This window comes from Aulonocara stuartgranti, assembly GCF_965226115.1.
Source record: "Aulonocara stuartgranti genome assembly, chromosome: 7".
Classification (NCBI taxonomy): Eukaryota; Metazoa; Chordata; class Actinopteri; order Cichliformes; family Cichlidae; genus Aulonocara; species Aulonocara stuartgranti.
Window position 1 is genome coordinate 2,872,213 of NC_138945.1, and position 23,795 is coordinate 2,896,007.

The window sequence follows — 23,795 nt, forward strand, 5'->3', positions numbered from 1 at the left end:
TCTTTTAAGGTCACTGTTTCTAGTTCTTTCCATCTCGCTTGATAATCTACATTACACCAACACACTAATGTCCTCAATTGAGCAGAAATATAATAGTCTTTCAAACATGGGAACCCCAACCCTCCTTTGTCTTTAGCCAACTGAATAGTTTGGTACTTAATCCGTGGTTTTTTCCCCTGCCATATAAACCTAGAGATTATTTTGTCCCATTCCCGAAATTGTTTGTCAGTTATTTCTACAGGGAGTGTTTGGAATAGGTAGAGCATCCTGGGCAAGATATTCATTTTAACTGTATCTATACGTGATTCAAAATTTAAAAATGGTAATAAATTCCATCTTTTAATATCCTCATTTATTTTATAACTTAAAGGATTAAAGTTTGCATTGTATATCTTAGACAGATCTTTAGTAATATTTACTCCAAGATACTTCATCTGCTCCGTTTCCCATTTCAAATTGGCTTTAGCCTTAATTTCATAATTGGGCTCATAGTTAAAAGTTAATATCTGAGTCTTCGATATATTTAGTTTATAACCTGATATTGAACTAAAGATCTCCAGAAGTGACAATAGCTTGGGGAAAGTAGTGTTTGGATTTGTCAAATAAATCAAAATATCGTCAGCAAACAAGGAAATCTTATGCTCTCGACCCCTAATCTTGACTCCAGTAATAGTATTGCTTTGTATTACACTTTGACTCAGGGCCTCTATGAAGAGAGCAAAGAGTGAGGGGCTTAGAGGACAACCCTGACGTGTCCCTCTCTGTAGGTTAAAAACATTTGAAAGCGCCCCGTTAACTTTGATTCTTGCCTTTGGTGATTTATATAATGCTTGTATAATCCTGATAAACGATTGATGGAATCCGAATTTATCCATGACTTTGTATAAAAATTCCCAATTAACCCGATCGAAGGCCTTTTCTGCATCTAAGCTCATAAGGACCATCTGAATTTTATTTTTCCTAACATAATCAATAACGTGTAGTGTTCGGCGAACATTATCTTGCGTTTGTCTCTGCTTAATAAAACCAGTCTGATCCAAACTAATTATCTGAACAAGAATATTTTCAATTCTTTTGGCAAGAATGTATGTAAATATCTTAAAGTCCTGGTTAAGAACACTAATGGGGCGGTAATTTCCACAGTCAAGCCTGTCCTTTCCTTCTTTAGCTATTATAGAGATAGAAGCCTCATTCCAAGATGGGGGAATTACTCCCGTCTTTAAAATATAGTTGAATGATGTTCTCATCAAAGGAATCAGTACCTCTTTCATTTCTTTATACCAGTCTGATGGGAATCCATCTGGGCCTGGGCATTTATTCGGTTTCAATTTTGTAATAGCTTTTTTAATTTCAAATTCAGATATGTCCTTGATTAGGGTTATATTCTGTTTTTCATTCAACTTTGGTAAGTCGAATGAATCTAAAAAAGATATCATACCTTTAATATCCACTCTAGGTTGTGTATATAGTTCTTTGTAGAATTTTAGGAAGGCTGACTGTATATCTTCAAGTTTATACACAATATTATTTGTTTGAGGGTCCTTTATTTTATATATTGTATTTTCTAATTGTTGTTTTTTTAATTTATAAGCCAGTAATTTAGCAGATTTGCCTCCTACCTCATAGTATCTTTGTTTTAGAAAAACCATATTTTTTTGTATTTCACTTGAAAAAATTTCATCGAATTTATTTTTCAGTAAGATCCAGAATGACTGACTGAGTCCATAAACAGCAGAAACGTCATTAAAGAGACCCAGACGAAAAATGATATTCTTATAGGCTACAGGACCAGAAGGTTTTTGAGGTCCAACTCTGATGTTGAATAGTCAGGCCTGGCTAGCCGTCAGTTCTTCTAAAGAAAAATGTTGGATTGTTCCTTCTGTACAAAACTGAGGTAACTATTTCCCTTTGGCACAGAGGCCTTTTGTTTCTTCAGATTATTGCCACAGAGTTACAAGCATGCGATTGTCTAAAAATCACCTCATTCAAAGATGGTAGGCTTGCAAGATGCACATCAAGGGTGCTGCTATACTCGCTACTGGACTACATTTGAGGTGCGTTTGGATCAGCAGCCATTGTCAACTCCAGAAACTCAGCCACACCACCAGGATCGACTGTCTCGGTCACAGCTGCTGTAAATATTTCAGATAGGAGAGGCTCCACTCTCCGACCATAAACTACACCTGTGACGAAATATCATCATTTCTTTTTTTCTCATCTTTTTCCTTGAGAAATACTCAAGTCTCAATTTTATAACTTTAGGCGCAAATGAAATGCTTGGACTGAGCTCCAACATCATCACCATCCTGCTGTTTTGCATACTAACAACTGCTGCTCATCAGTTTAACTCAGCCGGTGTCTTCCTGCACTGCCTTTCCTAGCATGTGTCAATACAGCATGTGTGAGCTTTTGTGGAGTATTGTCGATTAGATCAGTCACACAACAGATGTCAGAGATCCTACTTCTGCTAACAATATGCTTAAATCTGTGTGTGTCTCTCTCCAGTGGAGCTAAAGGAGCATCTGCAGAACTTTGTGGATGAGACCAATGCTCAGCACGGCCCGGGGTTCATCAAGGTGGTCCGCCATGATAAGCAGGAAGGACTGATCAGGTCCAGAGTGAGCGGCTGGAGGGCAGCTTCTGCCCCTGTTGTCGCTTTGTTAATCCACTTAATCCAAGTAGAAATAAGAATCTGCTCAGTGAAACCTGAACTAAATTCTGCTGCGTGAATGTTAACGATAATATCTTTGCTGTGAATATCGACACAACAACGCGCCAGAAAACAAAATAAATAAAGTTAGATTTTTAGCATTTCATACTTTCTTCTTGTAGGCTTTAATAAAAGGTCATTGTGAAAGGAATAATCCTCATGCAGGCTGACATTAAACCAAGACACCTTAAAAGGAATTATAGCAACAACCACAAAGTAAAGGCGTCTGAGGTAGTGGCTCGTCTGCGTGCTCATTCTTGGAAACGTGTTTTTTCTGACAGTGTCGAAGGAAACAAATATTTGCCACAATCATCTTCGTGATGAAAAGGAGAGATCGGTATTTGCATTGTGAAATCTGATTGGTCACATCCCTTCAAAGGAACTCTGAGTCTGAATGCATGTGCAGCTTTTTACGCCTCAGTCTGAAGGCTGACGGGGGGGTTGTTGTCACGGAGAGTGGGCGGGCATCTGTGAACACGATGACGCGAGAAAAAAGGCAACCTAGGATTGTCGAAATGGTACCGCACAGACGTTTTGCACCTTACTGTCAAGTTCAGACGTCACGTTTACTGAATGCAGGTTAATCACATGAATACTATCGTGACAGGACATGTTGTGATTAAGAGATTGTAAAGGTTGTCCTGCAGATTAACTTTAACTTCAGCAATTAGGATCTGATGCTTTTTAGAAAACAAACAGTTGTCTTACTTTGTGTCAGTTTAGAAACATAAAATCCTTTAACTTGTGAGCAGCGTTTGTTGTTTACACTGAAACACCATCTGACCGGCGACATCGAGTGCTGAGACATCTCTGTTCAGTCGTTTCAGTTTGAACCCGAGCGGAACAACATTACAGACATTACTCAAACTGTACATCAAAGAGAAGATCATCACATGAGAGAGTGGTGTGTGTGTGTGTGTGTGTGTGTGTGTGTGTGTGTGTGTGTGTGTGTGTGTGTGTGTGTGTGTGTGTGTGTGTGTGTGTGTGTGTGTGTGTGGAGGAGGGGTCTAATTGGCTTATAGACTGCTGAGCTGAGTGACCCGACACTCCTCTGTGATCAGGAAGCTCAGGATGTGACAACTGCTTGGCTTTCAGGGCTACATTACTCGTAATATTCCTTCTTTCATGTTTCTTAAAGTGATTAAACTCGCTATCTAAGGACATTAAGACTTCTTGAGGGTCAGAATTGCTGGCATAGCATTGGGTTTTAGTCGTTGCTAATATCCAGCAGTATTCGTGAGCTCGGTTTGCCACCTTAGCACATCAAATGCTTCGGAAAAGAAGGAGCGTAGGTGCACGTCTCTTCAAGGTTCTCTTCATCCACAAACTTTAAAATGTTTTATCAAAACAAAATCAATATAAAAGTTATTATTGACATGTTGTTTCTTTTATTATTTAGAATATCAGAACAGATCACAGTCTTCATTTTATTCATACATACATACTTTCCCAGTTGCTCCATAAGAGACACTTCTGAGACACTTCTGGGCCAAATAAGAGTTTATAAATATGTTTCCATAGTGATGACCACTGATGCAGACATCACCTCAGATGCCCAAACCACCTCCATGTGGAGGAGCTGCTCTTCTCTCAAATTATCTGTAAAGCTGAGCTCAGCCGCCCTGCAGAGGAAACTCATTTTGGCCACATTCTTTCGGTCACCAGTCAGAGCTGATGACGATAGGTGAGGGTTACAGCACAGAATGACTGCTAAATTGGAAGCTTTGCCAGTGCTGAGCTCTCTCTTCACCCCAATAGCCTGATACGAGGCCCGCATTAAAGCTGATGCCGCACCAATCCGACTTTTCATCTCCTGCTCCACGTTCCCATCACTTGGGAACAAGATCATGAGGTAATCCTTCACTTGCAGCAACAGAGAGAGAGATTCATTGTTTATCTGGCTGTAAATACTAACAGCATGATAAAAATGCGTTCTGGAAATGTGAAAAAAAAAGAACACAAACGTCTCCGCTTTGCTATCACAAGTACTTAGTCAGTAGCCCAGAATAACCCAATATAAACAAAGGCGATGGTTAAAAATCATTCTCTGTTTGAACACATTTAAACCTAATGTCAAGAGAGAGCCTGAGTCCTCACACAGTTCCTTTCCATTTCCATTCAGCGGTGTCACTTTCTTAGTGATGTCGTATATAAATCATTGATAAACTTTAACTCATGAGGACAACTTTGACCTACGGAGCTTACACCTCAGTGCTCCAGTTACGGCTGCATGACTTGGAAACATGTTTAATTCAGCGGCTAAAATGCAACACTGCGCTGCGCGCTTTGAAGATCGGTCCAAAGCCTTTGAAGCTGCTTTCTGAGGGTTTTGATGTTTCTGTGTACAACTGGTTCAAGCTGGAACTTTCATATGCAGCTCACACTGTTGTTGCCAATAGTTTCAAATCAGGCCTCAGATAAAGGATTGATAGAGGAGTCCCTCGGCAGTGAGATGCTCTCGAGGTTCACTGGAGGTTGAGTCTTTCAGAAGCAGAGATGTGGACATGTTACCACTACGTGAATGACTGTGTGAGCAAATAGTTTAGCAACAATATGCTTCAGAGTATTTGTGTGAGGAACTTGGGGATTTCTTCATCTACAGAACCAAATATCACAGAAAGATTCTCACAATCTGCAGAAATTGTGAGACGCTTCAGTCAAACAGTCTCAGGAAATGTGAGAAATGTTGATCGGAATAATTCAGCAAAGAAATTAAATGGGTCTGGCATTGTTTGTGTTTTTTCATGTGTTTAATCACCATCCAGTTGGTTACTAAATGGTTGTGAAAAGACAGCCACATGTCATCTTCACATACACAGACTAGTAACAGACTAGCATTACTAGAACTTCTGCTTTTCTAAGTACAAAGAACACTTTTAAGCCATTTTCATGTTAATTCTTCATGTCAATATGCTGGACTGTCACAGCCGTCACCTCTCGGCCCTTACTGTCAGCACAGTAAACTGTAGTCTGTTAGCTGAGCAGGATAAGAAGCGTGCTCCATCCTTAGCATTAAAAGAAGAAATGATATCTTTTATTATCAGCACACACATTAGCTTATACACCTGTGAACGTCACAGCAGATCTGCATTCATCTCAGCTCGTCCTCACCAAACCTTCCAGCTTTACATACAAGTCTCTGTAACCCTTTTCCTTTGCCACCTCTCTCCTTCCTGTACACCTAACCTTCCAGTACTCCCGTCTGCCTGGTTATCCCACTTTGTCTTTGCTAAACTCTTCCTTTAAATATTTTCCTGCACTTCTTCATTCCAGCACCGAGTCTACTTGTGTGTCCTTTTTGCCGGACGGCAGCCTGCAGTAATTTGTTGTCGTTCTCAGCAAGTCTCACACACGCCTCCTGAGCAATCCCATCCCATTCTTCTATGTTGAGTCTCTCATCTCTTCCAGATTTGATGTTCCTCTGACATGGACCGTGGTCCCCTGTTCTCTCTACAGATTTTCAATGGGATCCTAGTCAGGGCTTCATGCAGGCCAGTACATAACGTTCACTTGGTGTCTGACGCATGCTTAAATGTCCAGATAAGAAAATCCCAAAAAGTCTTTTCATCTTAATGTAGCATCCAGATAAACAGAATCAGCTTCTGGAGGGAGTTCTTCACCAGCACCAGCGTATGTTTTTAGTCGTCGTATTGAACAGGACAAGAAGAAGAACGACCCAGACCCAGTTTTGCTGCTGACTGCTTGAAGTTTTCATTTAAAGTTGTCACATATCTTTCTTTCTTCCACCGTCACTAGTTCCAAGTTCCAGAAGCACTGACGCATCCACAGCATAATACTTCCACTATTGTGTTTCACTGTGGGGACTGTGGTGCCTCTCCCTTGTCTAAACATAAGTAGCATCTCTGTGGCCAAAGACCTTTAGTTTTATCTACAGAAGTGGACTTTTTCTTGGTGTGCAGCCGCACAGTCTATTCCTCTGCAGGGTCTGGGGTAGTTAAACACATCTCTCCCTAGTTTTCTTCCTAAAGTCTTTGAAGTCTTTCTCTTTCTACCTCTGTCAGGCTTGTTCTGTACTTGTGGCTCTCTTTGAATTTCTTGATGATGCTCCTCACTCAGTTCTTGACACTTGGTGGTGATAGATTTGTATATCCATCTCGTGCTTTGTGAGCAACAGCAAATCTTTTTTCTAATCTAAATTGATTTCTTTGCATGAGGCTTTCAAGTGACAGCTCAAAGACTTGCTGAAGTTTTTATACTGTGTTTACATTTGAAGGTGACCCTCAGCTTTAACTTGTCTCTGGCCATCAGTGCAGAACTAGTGCTAATTGCTGAGTTGAGTTAGAAAGTGCACCTGAATCAGGGTGAGGGCAGCGGGCAGTCCTGCATGTAATGGTAACAAATCAGACAAATAAGCTTTCCGGTTTACTAAATATGTTTTCCAGGTCTCATCTGCTTTCTTTCCCTTTCTCAGGATTTCAGCTTATTTGGCTTGAGTGGTCTCAGGTGTGTTTCACTGTTATTCTGATATTCACAAAATTTACTCAAGAAGTAAAACAAGAGATTAAAGTCCATCATTCTTACCGGCTTAAGAGACGCATTTTCTGTGACTTTCTTCGTTGTGTGTGCCACAGTCGTTGTTGTCTGACAGTATTTGCAGAATTGAGTGAATGACTTTCAGTAACTTTTGCATTTTGTCAAAAACTGCCGGTTTTATCAGAGTTAATGTGCTGGTTGGAACAGGCTGCCATCATTTTTAATGGATTCACTGTTTAGCTGCACACTGATGAGTAAATCACTTCTGACAGTTCAATCTGCTGTACGGTACGACTCTGCAACGGCGACAGTTTAACATCTCTTACAGTCCCTGTGAGAAATGACTCTCTCACTCTGATAACTGTCAGAATATCCTCAAAATATTAACCGGTTTATGAAGCTGAAGAGGGCTTTTAATATGAAACCGATACAGAAAATACTTGTATAAAAAATATAATCCAGTGTACGTAGCAGGAGCACGGGGGAAAGACGGTGATCTTAAGCAGCTGAGGTGAATAAGTCAGTCAGTATGAGATGAAGTGGCATCATAATGATAACTAGCAACGTCGCTCCCAGTTATAGCCATTCCAGAAATATGAAAGGACATTTACTAGTTATTGAGGTTTTACATTTTCTGCTTCATTTGAAGCCAAGTGGCAGCTGCATGTAATTTTTAAGGTTGAATGTTTTAACACTGACTCCCTCACCGTCCACTTTGTCTTCTTGGCTCCGTTTCATGAAGTAAGCTCTAGTTTTGATTAAATTCCACCTTGATTACATCAAATCCAGATCTGAGTGTTGGACGTGTGGAGCAGCATTACCTGAACGTCACCCATGAGATGATCTGAAAAAACAAAATCACAAATTCATCCTGCAAAATTACGCAGTTGGTGTGAACGGCTGCGTTAAGAAAAGAATATATTTACACGTGCGGTGTGCAAAGGTGCCAGGCAGCATAGGCAGTATACACTGTGGAAGCCAGCACAGGTGAGACTAATCAGGGCGGGGCAAACAACTAACCAGGATGGAAAATGAGCAAAGCGAGGAATAAAAATTGACAGGAACAGAAACTATATATTAAAATGATGCTAATAAACATCATGTTCATAACAGAGTATGAACTCATAGTATCACATTGTCAGGGTTCCTGGGTCGGTGACCCAGTATTTTCAGTTCACGTTCACTGTTTATCTTCTGCCTGTTCCACTTCCTGTTTTATTGTGTTAGCCTTGGTCCATGTGCATTATGTTCCGTCCTCTTCCCGTTTATCATTAGTTCATTATGTTCAGCTGTGTACTCACCAGGTTCTAATCTCTCATCACTCAGCCTGTGTATTTATGTCCCTCAGTTCAACCAGTCCAATGTCGTGTCATTGATGTTATTGTGATGTTGTTCTCGCCGCTGTTAGGTTGTCCTCTGTTCAGTTCCGTCAGGTCAGCCGGTCAGTTGTCAGTCAGTCTTTCATTCATCCACTCAGTCAGTCGTCCAGCCGGCCAGCCGTTTCCTACTTCTGTTCTGTTTGTTCACTCCGTTGACAATAAAACACCAAGCTTCACCTACCTGTGAGTCCAGCGTTTGGGTCCTCCTTCTTTCGTCCACGACCTCATCCTGACAGAATGACACGACCCGTGCCACGAAGACACGATGTGGACCCAGCGGACTCGGACCTCTTCGAGCGGCAGGACGCAGCGCTCTCCATTTGGGCGGAGAAGCTCAGGTGGAAACAGCGGCTCTTCTCAGAGAGGGAGCACGTCTTCGAGGGGACTCGTCTGGCTCTGGGCGGGCCTCGGAGACGCCGCGGAGCATTCGCCGCGGAGAGTGGGCGTCACAGGCCAAGCTTCGGCCGCTCGCTCTCCCGCTGCTCCGCTCCTCGCTCACCCGCCAGCCGTTCTACTCACCGGACCTTCAACCTCGCCATGGCACAGCGGCTCCACCTACCACCTCGGCTCAATGGAGGCTCCCGTGCCAGAGGCTCATCTGTTTACCCCGCCCGCTTCCTCTACCCGGAGAAAGCGGCACACACGCCACCGTAACATGGACTATTTCCAGCCACTCCGGGCGGTGAGTCCCAGTGACTGTTTGCCACCTTCCTCAGTTGACTCTTCACATAAGATAAATAATAGACGCCTCTCCGATTCATGGGGAACGTCCCTCTTGGACGACAATGTGGACTGGGTAGACTTTTTCTGCTCTGTTTCCCCAAAGACAGCTCAGTTAAAGACTGTAAATAGCGGTGGCAGGAAGACCAGAACACTCCCCAATAAACCCGTCAGTATCACTCACCCAGTCGTTATTTCCACACCCATTATTCAGCCATTTCCCACCAGCATGGGGGCCCAGCCTACGCCCACACCAGTGCCAGCCCCCAGGAGGAGGGCAGCTGTGACCCGGTCTGCCTCCACACCTGCTTCTGTTTCTCAGGTGGGGGTGACTGGTGTCCAGCCACCTTCCGTGCCCGTCCCAGCGCCCAGGTTGAGGGCAACCAGAACCCAGCTTGACCCCCCTGGAGGCTTGGAAGAGCTAACCGGTCCACCTGCCACTTCACCTCTTCATCCACCTCCTGATCCAGCTTTTCATGCCCTCGCACTATCACTGGTTAGGCTAGCTGAGGTGTCCCCTGCTCAGGCCCCAGCTTTATTAGCCCAGGCTGCACTGTTGTCTCCTTCACTAGCTCACTCTTTAGCTCAGCCATTAGCCTCACCGGCCTCTGTTTATCCATCAGTCTCCTTAGTCCAATCAGTTCCCTCACCTGCTGTCCAGTCTCCTGCTGCCCTCCAGTCAGTTCAGCCACCTGTAGCCCAGTCTCCACCTGTCCTCCAGTCACCTGTAGCCCAGTCTCCACCTGTCCTCCAGTCACCTGTAGCCCAGTCTGCCGCCCAGTGCCCTGTAGTCCAGTCGCCTCCTGTTTCCCAGTCTGCCGCCCAGTGCCCTGTAGTCCAGTCGCCTCCTGTTTCCCAGTCACCTGTCCACCATCCCGTCCAGTTCCCGGACCTGCAGCCACAGCACCCAGAGCCAGCTGTGAGCCTTCCTGCTTCTCAGCCAGGGGTTTCCGCACCCGCTGGCCCGGCCGCTCCTCAGCCAGGGGCCTCCGCACCTACTGGCCCTGCCTGTCTCCGGCCAGAGGCCTCCGCGCCTGCATCGCCCGGTCAGGCCTCTGCCTCAGCTGCACCCACGCCCGGTCAGGCCTCTGCCTCAGCTGCACCCACGCCCGGCCCGGCCTCTGCCTCAGCTGCACCCACGCCCAGCCCGGCCTCTGCCTCAGCTGCACCCACGCCCGGCCCGGCCTCTGCCTCAGCTGCACCCACGCCCGGCCTCTGCCTCAGCTGCACCCACGCCCGGCCCGGCCTCTGCCTCAGCTGCACCCACGCCCGGCCTCAGAGCCTTCGTCTGCTGCAGCCTCAGAGCCTTCGTCTGCTGCAGCCTCAGAGCCTTCGTCTGCTGCAGCCTCCGTGCCTTCAGCCTCGCCTGGCCCAGCCTCGTTTGGGTCTGGAGCTAAACGGCCATTTTCTAGACCGCTGGCTAGGCCACTGGCCGGGCGCCATCGCCGTCGTGGGCGGCCCACAGACCCTCTTCGCCTGAGTGGCCGCCGTCGCCTTCCGCACGGCCGGCCCCCGGACCGCCTTCGCCTGAGTGGCCGCCGTCGCCTTCCGCACGGCCGGCCCCCCGAACTGTGTCCACGTCGCCGCCGTTGCCTTCCACGCGGTCGGCCCCCGGACCAGTGCTGTCGCCGTTGCCGTCCGCACGGTCGGCCCCCTGAACTGTCTCGTCTCGGCCACGGGCCACGGGGGCGCCCACCTGAACTGTCTTGATGTGGACTCCGTCCCTCCGTCCTGGGCCCCCTCCGCCCACCCTGTTCTGGTTTTTTTTTTTCTTTCTCTTTTGGCCGTCGGGTGCCGGCCTTTGGAGGGGGGGTACTGTCAGGGTTCCTGGGTCGGTGACCCAGTATTTTCAGTTCACGTTCACTGTTTATCTTCTGCCTGTTCCACTTCCTGTTTTATTGTGTTAGCCTTGGTCCATGTGCATTATGTTCCGTCCTCTTCCCGTTTATCATTAGTTCATTATGTTCAGCTGTGTACTCACCAGGTTCTAATCTCTCATCACTCAGCCTGTGTATTTATGTCCCTCAGTTCAACCAGTCCAATGTCGTGTCATTGATGTTATTGTGATGTTGTTCTCGCCGCTGTTAGGTTGTCCTCTGTTCAGTTCCGTCAGGTCAGCCGGTCAGTTGTCAGTCAGTCTTTCATTCATCCACTCAGTCAGTCGTCCAGCCGGCCAGCCGTTTCCTACTTCTGTTCTGTTTGTTCACTCCGTTGACAATAAAACACCAAGCTTCACCTACCTGTGAGTCCAGCGTTTGGGTCCTCCTTCTTTCGTCCACGACCTCATCCTGACACACATCTGGTTATGTAAAATTAAAAATGATGTCATGCCTACTTAGAAATGCTCACAGTTCTGGTTTGGACTAATAAACAGTTTGAGATTTGACATATTCAGAGCACTTCCTTATTACAAAAGCTACTCTCGTACCGCTGTCTTGATTTTATTTTATTTACTTTCTCGTGATCGTAACACTGACAGAAATTCGTGTTCTACATCGATTTCCCGACAGTTCCAGTTTCCTTACTCCGGCTTCAAATTCCCGTGGACGCTCGCTAACCGACACTTCCACAACAATTCGCAGCAGTGCATGCTCACAAATATCCCACTTGTCACACAGTTTAGGAGCAATTCTTTGAACTAGAAGGCTTATCAATGTGCCACCTGAGGTATAGACTGACTATAGGTTAAAGATTCGTTATTCCAACTATTTGGGATATTTTGGCCTGCCTGCATTTCCTGCTGAAAGTTTAAATATTTAAACCTTGCTTCCTAGTTACAGCAGGTAATCTGATAAGTCGCATGTATTTGCATTTTAATGAGGACACTTTTATTTCCTGGAAATAACCCACTCTTAAGGCTGGAGTTTAAATAATTGCAAGCACGCGTGATGCCAGAGACGAGCATGTTGACACACAGTTGAAATACTTCCTAATGAATCCATTAAGCACCTTAAGTAATGAGAGCAGTAGTTAATTACTGACCCCATTAGCATAACTGGTTGTGTGTAACACGTGACAGTCTTGGGGCAGCTGAGCTCCGTAACACGTCAGCTCTTCTGTCAAGTGCTGTTTTGCTTCCTAGCAGCCTCTTTGAGCCGAGGACACTTTGCGACCTCAGGGTCCTTTCTTAAAAACACTGCTTTGCACCCGTTAATCATTCTGACAGCCGCCAGAATGTCTCACACACGCACACACACGAGTTCAACATCGATTTGCAGGTAACACGTTTGTGTGTGCTGCCTTGCTTTTTGCTCTTCAGCGTGCTTCATCTTACTGTCTGGGTTGGATCCAAAATAACATTTGCTGCTGCTGTGTGCTTCACATTCGACGAGAGACACTTACAAGGTTCCTAACCCTCCACTCGTCCACCCACTCCAGTCCTCCCTCCCTCCCTGTACGAAGCTCTGACACAAACCTCCTACGTATTGCCACAGTGGGGGTATTTGTCTGTGGCTAATAAAATCACTCTTGGCTGAGACACAAAAGAGCTCAGCCAGCGAACGAGGCTTTTTCCGTCCACTTTCCCCTCTCTTTAAGCACACTTTGTTGACAATGTGTTTTTGTGTTTAAATGTTTCTTGTTGTGCCGCTCGTCACTGCCATAATAGCCGCTGTTGTATTTGTGCCAGTGTTATTAACGCTCCCAGTAACGCATGTGATTTCACTTGTAGTAATGACAAAGTAATGACAAAGCAGCGGGCACGCCTCTGCTCTTCTGTGTTACTTTCTTCTCCGTCTCTTTCATTTGTCTTCCTCTGCTGACACCTTCCTCCTAAACCTTTATTTTCCACGCTCCTTCCTGTGCTCCGAATCTCGGCCACTCTCTGGAAGATTCTACATTTCTTTTTGCAGAAATTGAGAAATTGCTGTATAATTACCCACAAAGCACTGACTGCTCGATCTGCATAATTGCCTCTACCATCCATTGCAATTATCGGCAGTGTTGTCTATTTTGAATCAAAGTCCAGTAATTATAGGGTGTTTTATGTTAGAGAGACTGTCCGGCTGTTATCACAGTAATCCTCTATAATCTCATATTCTCTATATGGGCTCCTAGTCATCGCCAAATATGGTGGCAAAACATAATTACATGATGAGGTGCACGTATGTTGGCATGTATGTACAGAAATAGCCTGTTGTATAGACTGCACTCCAACAGAATTGTTGAAAGCAGAATCTAAAAATACATTTTCTCACAATATAATAAGTTTCCACTCCAAACAGCAACTCATGGAAAGTGATTGATCTGTCTATTGTAGAAGACCCTGTAGTATTCTGCAGAAACCCCAACAATCAACTGACCCTATGAACTAGCACAAAGAAAAACTCCCTTTTAACAGAAAGAGCCAGGCTAAGGGAGGGCCAGCCATCTGCCACGATTGGTTTAGAGGTGACAAGAAAAGGAGACCATAGAAAGACAGTACACACAGACAAATCCGATGTTTTCAAATCTGATCTGGGTCACTTTCGTATGTGGTGCTGAATCCCATACATATCCGATGTTTTAGAAAGCGACTGCTGTTTGATGGTCACTTCGCATTAAATCCGTCTTTTACGTCACCGACACAAGACAGACGCCAATTATCAGCGCCGGAGAAGACATCGCGAACGCTTGCTGGCCATCCCGTGTAGATGTCAGTGAAACTGTTGAGAAGACAACGTTGGAGAAACGTGAACATTTTCTTTGTTCTGTATAATCTGCAGATTCTGACAGAAATCTGCAACTATCCTTTGAAGCAGCGCTCCTCTGAAACAGCAATAAGGATCATTATTAGGTTATTTACATTATTATGTAAATAACAAAATAACTTAAAGCAAAAATTGGGAAACGTCAAGTCCGAAGTCTTTATATTAAGGGCCATCAGTCAAACAATACTGTTGCTCTGGGTCTAAACAGAGCGTGTCGTGTGTGACGTCTTCTTTTGCGCATGCGGCCGCTTTGAGCGTTCACACTAGAGCGCGTTTGCTGTCGCATTTTATTTGTAGTGTGAACGAGCAGACAAAACAATCGGATTTGATCAAAAAATCGGAATTGAGCATCAAGACCTGCAGAGTGAACGTAGCCTGAATGCTTTAGCAAAAAGGAAAGTTTGAAGCCTAATCTTAAAAGTAGAGATAGTGTCTGTCTCCTGAATCCAAACTGGAAGCTGGTTCCACAGAAGAGGGGCCTGAAAACTGAAGGCTCTGCCTCCCGTTCAGATACGACCTATTATTCAAGAATTTGTATGTAAAAAGGATTTTAAGATAAATTCTGAATTTAACAATTTATGTCCAATACGGGAGGACTACAGGGAGTGCAGAATTATTAGGCAAGTTGTATTTTTGAGGAATAATTTTATTATTGAACAACAACCATGTTCTCAATGAACCCAAAAAACTCATTAATATCAAAGCTGAATGTTTTTGGAAGTAGTTTTTAGTTTGTTTTTAGTTTTAGCTATTTTAGGGGGATATCTGTGTGTGCAGGTGACTATTACTGTGCAGAATTATTAGGCAACTTAACAAAAAACAAATATATACCCATTTCAATGATTTATTTTTACCAGTGAAACCAATATAACATCTCCACATTCACAAATATACATTTCTGACATTCAAAAACAAAACAAAAACAAATCAGCGACCAATATAGCCACCTTTCTTTGCAAGGACACTCAAAAGCCTGCCATCCATGGATTCTGTCAGTGTTTTGATCTGTTCACCATCAACATTGCGTGCAGCAGCAACCACAGCCTCCCAGACACTGTTCAGAGAGGTGTACTGTTTTCCCTCCTTTAAATCTCACATTTGATGATGGACCACAGGTTCTCAATGGGGTCCAGATCAGGTGAACAAGGAGGCCATGTCATTAGTTTTTCTTCTTTTATACCCTTTCTTGCCAGCCACGCTGTGGAGTACTTGGACGCGTGTGATGGAGCATTGTCCTGCATGAAAATCATGTTTTTCTTGAAGGATGCAGACTTCTTCCTGTACCACTGCTTGAAGAAGGTGTCTTCCAGAAACTGGCAGTAGGACTGGGAGTTGAGCTTGACTCCATCCTCAACCCGAAAAGGCCCCACAAGCTCATCTTTGATGATACCAGCCCAAACCAGTACTCCACCTCCACCTTGCTGGCGTCGGACTGGAGCTCTCTGCCCTTTACCAATCCAGCCACGGGCCCATCCAGCTGGCCCATCAAGACTCACTCTCATTTCATCAGTCCATAAAACCTTAGAAAAACCAGTCTTGAGATATTTCTTGGCCCAGTCTTGACGTTTCAGCTTGTGTGTCTTGTTCAGTGGTGGTCGTCTTTCAGCCTTTCTTACCTTGGCCATGTCTCTGAGTATTGCACACCTTGTGCTTTTGGGCACTCCAGTGATGTTGCAGCTCTGAAATATGGCCAAACTGGTGGCAAGTGGCATCTTGGCAGCTGCACGCTTGACTTTTCTCAGTTCATGGGCAGTTATTTGGCGCCTTGGTTTTTCCACACGCTTCTTGCGACCCTGTTGACTATTTTGAATGAAACGCTTGATTGTTCGATGATCACGCTTCAGAAGCTTTGCAATTTTGAGACTGCTGCATCCCTCTGCAAGATATCTCACTATTTTTGACTTTTCTGAGCCTGTCAAGTCCTTCTTTTGACCCATTTTGCCAAAGGAAAGGACGTTGCCTAATAATTATGCACACCTGATATAGGGTGTTGATGTCATTAGACCACGCCCCTTCTCATTACAGAGATGCACATCACCTAATATGCTTAATTGGTAGTAGGCTTTCGAGCCTATACAACTTGGAGTAAGACAACATGCATGAAGAGGATGATGTGGACAAAATACTCATTTGCCTAATAATTCTGCACTCCCTGTATGATCTCTCTTTCTCATCCCTGTTAGTACTGTAGTTCAAAGCTCAGTCTATGCTGAGAGATGACGTAATGGCACACCTGCTGCTCCATTAACATAAGATGGAACTTCATCTTCATTTGACAACACAAAAAAAGTTATTTTCTGAATTTTTATTGTTTACAAAAAATTAAATGAAGTTAAAAATGTCAAACACAGAAAGTGAAGTTATTTTATTAGACACTTCTTTTTTTTCTAAAACGGATCTTTTTAAATCACTTGCTCCTGGCTAATATGTTGTTCAAATATAACTAATTTATTTGCCATAAATTTGTAGATATATTAACTAATTGCAGTTCACGGAGGCTGGGGTTAATCTATCTGGAGATCTGCAGCTAAATGAATGAGTTCCAGAGCACCTTACATGTTTTAATATTCAGCTGTGAGAGAATAATTTTCTCTCAGCTGACGTGGCGCTTCCCCGTGTGAACACTCCAGCCTTTACCTTTCTTTGATGTGAAGGTCTCACTAATTAGGTGGATCCCAGATTTCCCCCTATATCAAGATTCCAGGCTTATCTGTGTGGGCTCGCTGTGTTTATATGTGCGAGCGGATGAAAAAAAAACTCAGCCATAGGCGAGGTTTACCGCCCAAGAACAATCAGAGTGCAGGATGAAAGAGCCCCCCACCCCCCCCCCTTCTCTAATGCTGGGAATTTCTGATGTTATTATCGTATACATCTGTGGGCCTGAACTGATCAAACATGCATGACTGTGAGCCACAGTGCCAGGTTTATGTTTTCTCCCTCGTGGAACTGCCAGTGGTAGTTTGCATTTAGATGACAGCCTCTAGCAGTCCACAAATTGAAGAGGCAAGGCTCTGATTTTTCTCATTCCACTCAGCCTTTGTCTTCTTCACATCAATAATAACACAAAAGGATCAGTAAGGTTCTGCCTCATTAGCATTAACCGAGTGCCCAGCTTTGTTAGATAAGACAGAGATACAGCAAGCACACAATTTTGCAAAGATCTCATTTTGAGTCAGAAAACAGTTCTTCTCAGATTTTGCTGGTGACACAGTGATCGTGAAATTAAAGCTAATATTGATAATGCTTAAACTTTAAGAACTTTCGATAAGACTATTAAAAACTTTTTTTCAAACATCTGTTTTCTAGATTTTTGGAAAGAAAGGTAGAGATATACAAAAATATGTACAGTGGATGCAAAAGTATTCGGCCCCCTTGAACTTTCCCACATTTTGTCACATTACAGCCACAAACATGAATCAATTTTATTGGAATTCCACATGAAAGACCAACACAAAGTGATGTACACGTGAGAAGTGGAACGAAAATCATACATGATACCAAACATTTTTTACAAATAAATAACTGCAAATCAATAAAATTGATTCATGTTTGTGGCTGTAATGTGACAAAATGTGTTAAAGTTCAAGGGGGCCGAATACTTTTGCAAGCCACTGTAAATTAAAAGAAAATCTAACATTTAAGAACGCTGATGTTTTCTGATTAACTTTGTTGTCATTGTCAGGTAAATGGCTTGACTCATTCTGTCAGTGCGCCCCAGGGTGGCTGTGGCTACAACGTAGCTGCCATCACCAGTGTGTGAATGGGTGGATGACTGGATGTATAAAGCGCTTTGGGGTCCTTAGGGACTAGTAAAGCGCTATATAAATACAGGCCATTTACCATTGTATCTGCTTTTTTTCTGATTGTGGTATATTTCTTAAATCCTTGAGCCTTGTGACAAACGTTTGGGCTGCCCCATGTTCCTGGAGTGTAGCAGACTTCTTCATTGTGGATAGGGAGACAACCTGAGCTTCATATTAATCCTTCACTTTAACCTCAGAAAGTCTGTAATCTATTAAACTAAAAGAGTTCCTGCCTTCGTCAAACATTTTATGCACAGAGGTGAAATCCCTTTGAATATTTTATGTAATCTAGTGGCAGAGAAGTGCAATCAGTGGACGACTCAGAATATTAAGAAACATTTTTCACACACTTCATCAGAAATGTCAGTGCTGAATTCTTCCTGCCTGTCTGCCCTGAATGAGTTTGAAGATGGACCATCCAGTTATGCAGGGTGTTTTAAACTGACACAGCTCACACCTTTAAGCGGCAGTCCGGGGTTCTGCTCATACAGTCGAACATGACTCCTTAAAAAGTGTCTCAGGTTTAAAAACAAGAGAACGTTGGAACCCTAAAGGTCCACCTTAATGGCTGAAAAGAGACAACAAGTACAGATATCTGCTAAAAAAATTATGCCCTGCTTTTGAGAGAAGGACTATGTTTTTCTGCAAGCTGCTTTGCAACCCACTTTGATATAAATCCTGTTTCACTAAATATGAATAAAAATCGTCTTTTGACTGTATTTTAAAACAGGAACATTTTTAAATGTCTGCTTTGCAACCCACTTTGATTTAAATCCTGTTTCACTAAATATGAATAAAAATCGTCTTTTAAAACAGGAACATTTTTAAATGTCTGCTTTGCAATCTTTCAACCTTTCTTTTTTATATCACAAACCTACTCTGTTTCCTGGAAGAACCACATAATTAACAAAGAAATGTCACAAAATGTCCGAGGTTTGAATGCCGAAGAGTTAAAAATAGACAAACAGCATCTCTGCTTGGGGACAGACGTTATCTGCAGCAGGACATCTTGTGATCTGCTCAGCTTTTCAACAGCAGTGCTCTTTCCCTCTGTGTGTGATCACTGCCCAGGCTGCCAACATCCCCCCATGAATCTTAAGAGTTGTCCCACTTGCCAAAGTTATCATCCCACCACAGCCCCGTAGCCTTGTGGTCAACATCCGCTGAATTGCATATTACTTGATCAAGGACTTCATTTGTAGTCCTGGCTCTGGTTGGACTCTTTGGACTCTCTTCAGCCCCCCAACGCTGAATTTTCCAGCCACTTCCTGTACTCACTCTCCGATTCAATTCTCAGCTCTGGAATGGCTTACAAGGCTAAGTAGGATGGAATCGGATCTCTCAAGGACTTCATATTCCAGACACCACCTTACTGCTTCCACTGATTCTGCTGTCTCTGATGAGCCTTCAGCTGCACTCCTTCAGTCCTTGATTCAGCTCTGTGCTCGCTGCTCTCCAGCGGGATGACCTTCCTGATCCAGTCAAGACGGCCGTCTCATTTCCCAGCTTGAACTGACAATTCCCCAGATTGTTTTATCACATTCTTTTTTCCCAGACAGACTCATTCGTGTGATATTTAATACATGTTTGACTTTTTTAGGCTTCAAATTCAGTTTAAAGAACTTTTTATTTCTCTACTGTTAAAATGCAAATTTCAAAAACAAACAAACCCGAACACGCAGCCGGGTTATAAAGTTCTTAAGGGCAAAGAATCTTCAGCTGACAGCAGGCAGCATCAGTAATATTCATGACAAATATAAGATAGAAGAGGAATAATTTAGGCTGTTTCCTCTGCCAGTGTCTGGGGCCTTTTGACTTTTCTGTTTTCTTTTGACTTCTTCATTTGCATTTTGGTACTTGCAGATAATGACACTGCTGAAACAGAGCTTTGAACTAAATAAAAGCTGGATAAAATTACTTGGTTGCTCCGCCCAATCGGAGCAGAATCAGGAACATAAACTGTGAAAATACACCAATGAGATTTAGGCTCAATAAAGACAAAAAGGACCACAAAAACTGTCTTTTATATTTATTTAATCAAAACAAAGCAAAGAGGCAAATAAGGCTCAAAAATTCAAACATGATTCAAGGTGAACATTTTGTGTCTTGTGCTGTTTGTTTTTCCATCCTTTAGGGACATTTAGAGCAGTCAGAATTTTTAGGGTCCAGTCTTGGATGTTAGATCAGTTACCTGAAGTTTATTATCCTGTCTTTGAGATGACTGTATTTGTACATGACAAAAAGATGCATAATGAAGCGACTGTGACCAAATTAATAGCACACAAATTAGTTCTGAACCACATGTATCGGCTTTAAGATGATTGCTCAACAAAAGCTTTCCGTCTTTTTTTAAAAGAAATACATTTAATAAAAAGGCTGCTACAGAGTATGTGCACACCAAAAGAATCAACACCCGCACAGAAGTAAAAGCAAAGTGAAATAATGAATGAGTAAAACAAATATCTACTGGAACAAAATGTAATTTCTTCACTAAACGTCTCTTTAGAGGAAAAGAATCAAAGCTTATTAGAAAGCTTGCTCACTCCTCCTCGCTCAACAGAAAGCTGCACAGGAATATTAGAAAAAACAAGGTAACACTATCACATGATCCTCCAGGGGGAGTAGTTGATAAAGCAGCACAGCAGCAGGCTCTTCCTTCTTGTCCTGCAGTCAATCAGAAAAGACAAAGAAAGGTCACCAATCAGTCGCAGGTCTTACAAATACAGCCGGACAAGCATTTTGTGCCCCCAGGTTCCACTACACACCTCTCTTAGCATCGCTTTGTGCAGTTAACTCAAGACCCACCACAGCTTTGTGGGGTATTCACAGACAACCTTTGGGCCCCTAACGTCCCTGCCTGGGAGCCGGGCAGCAGTGCTTCCCTGTCAAATCTGCACAAATGGATGTGTCTGCTGGTGGGCACACCGACCCCATTATGCGTGTGCCAATCGCTCCAGCTGGTGGTTTAGCTGGTGCCACCAGTCGCCCCCTCACTGCATCGGGAAGCACGCCAATACACATGAGCCTCTCACCCCTCTCAGGAGCCACAAACACCCTGCCTGTCCTGCCTTGCTACTCGGTTCTTTCTAATATGACCTCAGATCAGAAGAAACTTCCCCCGTTAGCAGTGAACGACGAGAGCAGTGCCCAGTGCCACATCCTGTGCGGTACAGAACTCAGTGTGGTTGTGCACACCACAGGAGATGTGTGCATTGGGTGGGGAAGACATAGGTTCGGACAGGCTTAGCACAGCTCTGCTTGTAGCTGATGCAGAGTCAAAATGTGATGAAACCACATCTACAAAGACTGTTTTTCCAGTAATCTATACTTTATGGTGTTGATTCTTCTCACAACATGATGTGAGATGATGGGAGAGACCACGTTAATCCCTGCAGCGTAAAACCGATCTCTTCAATAATTTGCTTTTGTCTTTATAAACACATTCCTATCTGTACTTTATCATCCTGCAGGGCGGAGCCTATTCTGCAGCGAATAAAGGAGGACCGGACCCGGGTGGTCTCGCCTTCATTTGACAACATCAAGTATGACACCTTTGAGATCGAGGAATACCCTCTGTCTGCTCAGGGCTTCGACTGGGAGCTGTGGTGCAGATACCTCAACCCGCCAAAGTCCTGGTGGACGCAGCACAACAACACGGCGCCTATCAGGTAAACGGGAGATGAGCTCTGAGGCTCGATAATGTAAAAAAAAATATGAGGGGGAAAAAGAAATGGTTTTATTTTATTAAAAGGAACCTCTTTATGAGAAAGAAGTCCAAGAATGTATTAATTATTAATCATTTGACTTGAAGCATATTGAAGTAGGGTTGATAAGATCACTTACTAAGCTCATTATTTTTACATTATAATTTCTCCAACACTAATCCCCATGAATAATTACGCATGTAAATTCTGCTTAGTGTAGTGTCAGTATTGTAACCCGTATAAAACCCGCGGGAAGCAATACAGCTACAGAGCAAATTAAGTGTAAGACATAAAAACGGTCTCGGTGGGCCGTTACAGTTAACATTTAAGAAGGAGAGCAGGTGCATTTTATGTCTGCTTATTTGATGTCCTGAACACCACGCACAGTCACCACGCATACCCACAAAGAATGATCTTCAGTGGCCAGGAAAGTGTTGCCAATATAACGGAGAAAGATTGCTTACGCACACCAGAGACCAGTACAGACAAACAGCCCAGTAATGACAGCAGAATTGCCTGCTCACCAATACGTGCAAAGAGGATAACATGTCTGTTGTTGAGGTTTATGGCAAGTAAATCAATAATACAGTGTTTATAGATTTGGAGAAAAACAAGAGGACGTATCCTGCTCAATATTGTAATGGAGGAAGATAAATGGGCCCAATTATATATTTCTCTATCTTCTTAAGCACTTTTGTTCAAGTGCAGATTGCTGCTGGATTTGCTCGGGAGGACCGCTTGAGAGTATTGTTACCGCTTAATGGCTTTCAGAGCAGTTTTGTTAAATCGGTATCTAATTTCTTAAGTAAACATGCGTATTGTGCTCTTCCTAGTTATCAGAAGATGATGAGTTACGGTCTGTGAGAGGCAGTGTTCGGACGCACATTGTTCCGCTGAGCTTCAGAAAATCCACCTTTGAATGCGATAATGGATACTACTACTAAAATGCAGTGAAATACAGAACAGTGCAGACATGTCTCTGGAGTGACCAATCGCGCTCCTTCGTCTGGCAGTTCGACGGACCAGTCTGGATCTGGCGGTTGCCAGGGCAACGGTACTTTTCTGACTGCACAAGTGTAAAGTTTGGTGGAGGGGGGATTACGGTGCGGGGGCTCAGCTCTTAGTTCCAGTGAAAGGAACTCTTAATGCTTCAGCACACCTGGAAGTGTTTCCTCTGCACCTCACATTTAGCACCACTGCAGATTGATAATGAGAACTCCATAGCTCAGTATTTGCTGTACGCTATAGGCTGCAAAATAAAAACAACTCTTTAACTGAATGTTGTATGAAAAAGAATGTGTTGAAAGCCGGGGGGGGGGGTCTTTTTTTGGTTTCTGGCTGTTTGCCACTGTGTGTATCCACTGGGATGCAAAATTCACCCAAACAAGCTGTTTTTGCTGCGCTGCTGTATTTCATATTGATAAGAAGAGATGTGTGCGACTGACAGCATGAATACTAATAGGAGTTATTTTTCACCCCTGTTGGTTCAGTTTGATGTTGATGAAAGATTTGTGTACTCTTCCCGCCTGAATTTCCACAAAATGTCCTGAAGTAGTTGTGTTAGGTGAAGGCATCATTTTGACAGCTGCATCATTTGTGAGTATAATGCACTGCTTGGGTTTTCATGCAAGACTAAGGACTATGTTTAGAGCAGCGAATGTGCAGTGTACTTGAAAAATAGATCTGCAGGGGGCTTGATCCCCACAATTAGCCCCAGTATGAGGCTAATTGTGGATTAGGACATAGCTGTTGTATGTGGGTAGAGGAGAAGGCTTTGCATTATATTTTTTAAAGGGCCTAATGACAGTGCATTCACTTTAATATAAAGCAAGCTTCATTTTTCTGTGACCTTTTCTCTTTCCTCTCATTCTAGGAGCCCTGCTCTGATTGGCTGCTTTGTGGTCGACAGGAAATACTTTGAAGAGATTGGCCTGCTTGATGAGGGCATGGAAATTTATGGTGGAGAAAATGTGGAGCTTGGAATCAGGGTGAGACGGTCTTTATAAACTTTTCTTATAACCAAACTGATTAATTTCTGAATACTCAAGAACTCCTTTTTGTCCAGCTTCATGGAGACCCTTACGATACAGTCCAGAATGAAACAGATGGTTTTGATTATAGTAAAAATTCGTTTTTTTAATGTATTGGGGTCAAAACTTTTGCCACACTCGCCATTTTGATGTAATCAGCAGCAGCTGCCTGACAGCTTGGTTTAACCAGACTTCTAAAAACTAGTTACTGGTGAAACATGGAGCAATGATAACCGTTATCAATCTTAAACTGACCCGTCAATTCAG

General features: G+C 43.6%; 1 protein-coding gene across 1 annotated transcript in view; it reads left to right on the top strand.

Moving 5' to 3' along the window:
- The window catches only part of LOC309710873 (polypeptide N-acetylgalactosaminyltransferase 18-like), a 193,807-nt gene that overhangs the window by 120,134 nt on the left and 49,878 nt on the right, over window positions 1-23,795 (top strand). Inside the window, exons 5-6 of the mRNA XM_082540699.1 lie at window positions 21,265-21,462; window positions 23,372-23,486. Of these exons, the coding sequence (XP_082396825.1) occupies window positions 21,265-21,462; window positions 23,372-23,486 (313 nt within the window). The remainder of the gene's footprint in view (window positions 1-21,264; window positions 21,463-23,371; window positions 23,487-23,795) is intronic.